General features: G+C 52.8%; 3 protein-coding genes across 4 annotated transcripts; all 3 read left to right on the top strand.

Moving 5' to 3' along the window:
- Positions 1-1,061: 1,061 nt before the first annotated feature.
- On the top strand, positions 1,062-1,217 carry PPTG_21053 (hypothetical protein; the record flags this gene model as incomplete). Its single annotated transcript, XM_008895506.1, has 1 exon — positions 1,062-1,217. The coding sequence occupies one exon, from the start codon at positions 1,062-1,064 to the stop codon at positions 1,215-1,217; it is 156 nt and encodes a 51-aa protein (XP_008893754.1).
- Positions 1,218-1,540: 323 nt separating this feature from the next.
- Positions 1,541-3,485, top strand: PPTG_01446 (hypothetical protein). Its single transcript, XM_008894755.1, has one exon. The coding sequence runs from the start codon at positions 1,582-1,584 to the stop codon at positions 3,343-3,345; it is 1,764 nt and encodes a 587-aa protein (XP_008893003.1). The 5' UTR covers positions 1,541-1,581; the 3' UTR covers positions 3,346-3,485.
- Positions 3,486-3,512: 27 nt separating this feature from the next.
- On the top strand, positions 3,513-4,117 carry PPTG_01445. 2 transcript variants are annotated; one of them, XM_008894753.1, is made up of 3 exons: positions 3,513-3,718; positions 3,786-3,912; positions 3,982-4,117. In XM_008894753.1, exons 1-3 carry the CDS (start codon positions 3,549-3,551, stop codon positions 4,039-4,041), a joined length of 357 nt encoding a protein of 118 aa, XP_008893001.1. In that variant the 5' UTR covers positions 3,513-3,548; the 3' UTR covers positions 4,042-4,117. The 2 variants fall into 2 exon arrangements, with proteins under 2 accessions (XP_008893001.1, XP_008893002.1); XM_008894754.1 differs by having other exon boundaries at positions 3,786-4,117.
- Positions 4,118-4,156: the final 39 nt, after the last annotated feature.

The raw sequence follows: 4,156 nt of genomic DNA, 5'->3' as shown, positions 1-4,156 counted from the left end.
AGTGAGTGAGTGAGTGAGTGCGACCTGGACGTGGAGTGGCTTGTAGTGCTCATTGGTCTTGCAAATGTTGATGACGGTGCGAACGCACCTCCGAGGAATCAGCAGCTCCTTGCTAATTGTGCGTGTGCTTTGCACGCTACTTCTGGACGACGCGGCACCGGAGGTCATGGGAGTATTCCTTACAGATACTTGTCATGGGTTTGTGAGCTGGTAAAAGTGAAAGTGAGATTCAAGCAGACCCGCTGTCGGGGTGGTGTCCGTGATGAATCCATTTGCTATGTGCATGGCCTGGTAGTGACAATGTGTTTGAGCAATATTCGTTCAAGATCCCATACTAAATAGTACAAGTGGGGGCTGACTGTTTTTGCATCCACTTTTGAACAAACGCTGATTGATGGAATCTTAATTACAACAGCCAATGAGAGCCTAGCGAGCCCAACCGGGTAAATTGCAGCGAATCCGATTATACTTTTTGGGGAATCATCGGGCCAACTTTGATTTCACTATTGCATACTGAAGCATTGTCAGGTCAAACTTTGCGGTTGAAGGATCATGTTTCGTAAACCTGCACTCAACCGATCTTCAACAGTTCCCGCGCGCAGCTACGATCGTTCATAACTACAAACGCGATGGCAGCAGAAGAACCCGAACCGGAGCCACCAGCTTCATCGCAAGAGAGTGAGACCACTGGGAATACGCTCTATCGTATGAAGAAACCTCATCGCCCTGAAATCTGGCACGTAGCATGCTAAGTGGCGGATCCATCGTCGAAAACTAAACGCTCACCGAGTATGGCAGTAGTAGCTACTGCATGAGCTCATTGCATGCATACAAACTCAAAGAATATGTTCAGGGTACTGTTTCGAGAGCACAACATATCAATTCATAACGTTTACGTTGAATCCATCTGTTGCCAACAGCGTTGACACCCCTATTCATGATCACGTTGGAGGTCTGCGGAGTCTCATCTGCCACACGAGCTGCTGCAGCATTGAGCGCGTCGAGTGTCATGTCTTGGAGGACGATGCCTGTGTTCAGGGAAGAGTCGATCCTTTCGTCGAATGTTTCAGGTGGGTCAGACACTTAAAGGACTTGAGCCATTCGACAGTGACCCCGGAGACGGACGTCTTGATGATCACCTTGACCTTGTAGACTTGACATCTCAAATGCCGTTCCTCCGTGCGGAAGTGAGGGCGGCTCAGGAACTCGGCAGATGATGGCAATGAGATGAAGTTAGTTTAGAGCTAACTAATTAGTCTACTTGACATGAAGGCACCACAAGGGCGCACAAGCAGCTTGCAGTTGAGCTTGAGCTTGAAGTCGAAGAATTTCGTTTCATGATTGAGCTTGAGAGATTGTAATTGACCGTTTACGCCTTGGTGTAGGATATGAAGGTGCTCAGCATGCTGGGGTACGGTAGATACCTGAATGCCTTGACAATGTCATGCCAGTGCACAAAAACGCGCGGGTAATTTTTTCTTGTCATGCACGGTACTTTGGTACCACTTTCAACTAGGTACGAATATTAGCAGCTTGTATACTGTAGCCATTCCAGCCCAGCCAACCAACGGCTTGCCGATAATGCAGCAAGCGGAGGACGTGGCCATGGAGGCTGCGGTGCCAGCGCAGGGCGAGTCGGATGTGCCGACGGCACTTATCGAGGAGATGCCTTTCACCGAAGAGGAGCTCGCTACTACATACAAGGTGCTGGAGGTACTGGCCAAGCGAAAGGAGCTGCTGGAGCAGCGCAACATGCGTGACATGCGCAAGAAGCTGGCGCCCGTGTCCGAGTACATGGAAGGCCGAAAGTTCGGTGGTGTAGGCCGCAAGAAATACCTGGAAGACAAGGCCATTCGTGAGGAGAAGCGTGCGCGTCACAACCAACGCAAGATGCACGACCGCCGCCACATCAACAGCTCGACGCTGCGTCGCGAGCGCATCGCCAAGCTCGAGTCACTCCTGCAGCAAGGAAAGGACGAGGCCAATGCCTTACCCATGATTGCAGATGGTGTGGCTGGTGAGGATGTATGTCACTCCACAAAGTCTTTGACGAACGGCCCCGAGCCGGAGCTGCAGAAGCTCTGCACGGACGATGAGCAGCATGCTCTCGACGAGAAGGCAGCGGCCGACAAGAAGGAAGCCAGTGCGCTGCTGGGATTCCGCTCGTGCTATACGTGCAAGAGTCGATTCGACAAGATCCACCACTTCTACGATCAATTGTGCCCACGTTGTGCGGACCTTAACTTCTCAAAGCGCTTCCAGACTGCGGATCTGCGTGGCAAGGTGGCTCTCATCACTGGCGCCCGTGTGAAGATTGGGTTCCAGGCTGCTGTAAAGTTGTTGCTGGCGGGAGCGGCAGTCATCGCTACTACGCGCTTCCCTAAGGACGCAGCCGAACGCTTTGCAAAGCACCCCGAGTACGAGACCTTCAAGGACCGTCTTCAAATTTTCGGTATTGACTTCCGTGACTTGGTACACTTGGAGCAGTTTTGCGACTTCGTAATCAGCCGTTACTCTCGTCTGGATATGATCGTGCACAATGCATGCCAGACTGTGCGCCGCCCACCGACGTACTACAAGCCGCTCGTGGATAAGGAGACAAAGGCTCTTGAGGCGAGTACCAAGGACGTTCAAATGCTGATGAACCACCAGCAGGAGTTTGAGTCGCATGTCAAATCACTGGCTCTGCCTGCGTCGGATGCCAAAAAGTCTGTCAACGCAGGTGGCAACGTTGTTATGTCCTCTGCGTTGAAGTCACAGGTGCCAATGATTGCTGGTGAAGACCACCCTGACGATCACGCCGAGGCATTCCCCGAGGGAATGGTGGACGTGAACGGACAGCAGGTGGATCTCCGCTCGCACAACTCGTGGCTGTTGCGTATGGGCGAGGTCGCCACCCCCGAAGTGGCGGAGGTATTCGCTATCAACACCCTGGCACCGTTCATCATGAACAACCGCCTGGTGCCGCTGCTGGAGAAGAGCGGCAAGAGCGAAAAGAAGTTCATTGTGAACGTGAGTGCCATGGAGGGCAAGTTCTATCGCTACAAAACGCCGAACCACCCGCACACGAACATGGCCAAAGCTGCTCTTAACATGATGACGCGTACCTGCGCCGAAGATTTGAGCAAGCGGAGCATTTACATGACCAGCGTTGATACTGGTTGGATCAACGACGAGAATCCGCTGGCGAAGGCCCACGCTCACGCGCAGGCACACAATTTCCAGACGCCTATCGACGAGATCGATGCCGCCGCTCGCGTGCTGGACCCCATTTTCGTCGGCTACACGTCGGACAAGCCGGTCTTCGGCAAGTTCCTCAAGGACTTTCACGAGACCGAGTGGTAGACGAGCTCTTAAGCGCAGAGTACATAGATACATTCACATTCCACGTCAAGCAACGTCATCGCTTTTTGTGTTGAAGTTTGCCTTCTTGCTGTGCTCTGATTGGTCGAAAGGTTGAATGTAAAAAGTCACATTCAGATCCCGCCTTGAGCCGCTTTCTGTCAGTATCAAATCTGCCGACAAGTGCACAAGACGAAGAGGAAAAGATGAAGGTGGACACGCGTGTAGACAACAAGAAGTACGGGCTTGCGGGTGGTAGTAAGGTGTGGTGTGCTGTGCACCCAGTGCTGCGTCACAAACTCACCAAGCTACGCGACGAACGCACCGACAGTCGTGTCTTCCGGCACCTGCTGCGCGAAGTTACTTTCTACTTGGGGTGAGGGCTAGTGACTAAGACTAAGACTGGGAGAAGCGCTCTAACGGTACCGTGGTGGATGATGCAGATACGACGCGACGGATGATTTAGAAACGGTCCCCAAGAAGATCAAGACCCCCAAGGGAGACCACAAGGGCGCCGAACTGTCGACGTCGGTGGCGCTTGTACCGATCCTACGTGCGGGGCTGGGAATGGTACGGTGGTGGCTGAAGAGCTGTTTTCTATTAGTGGGGGGGCGTAGCTAATAAGCTGTGGTATTACAGGTCGAACCGATGCTCGATCTCCTACCGAACGCCTCAGTTCACCACCTCGGTGAGTCTTGACCCCCCCCCCCCCCCTTATGGTGGAACATGCTGAGATTAATGATACGACACTATTTGCAGGGATGTACCGCAACAAGCAATCACTTCTGCCGGTGCAGTACTACAACAAGCTTCC

Source organism: Phytophthora parasitica, assembly GCF_000247585.1.
Source record: "Phytophthora parasitica INRA-310 unplaced genomic scaffold supercont2.3, whole genome shotgun sequence".
NCBI lineage: Eukaryota > Oomycota > Peronosporomycetes > Peronosporales > Peronosporaceae > Phytophthora > Phytophthora nicotianae.
Note: the sequence above shows the minus strand (reverse complement) of the source record. Positions and strands in the feature narration are given on the sequence as shown.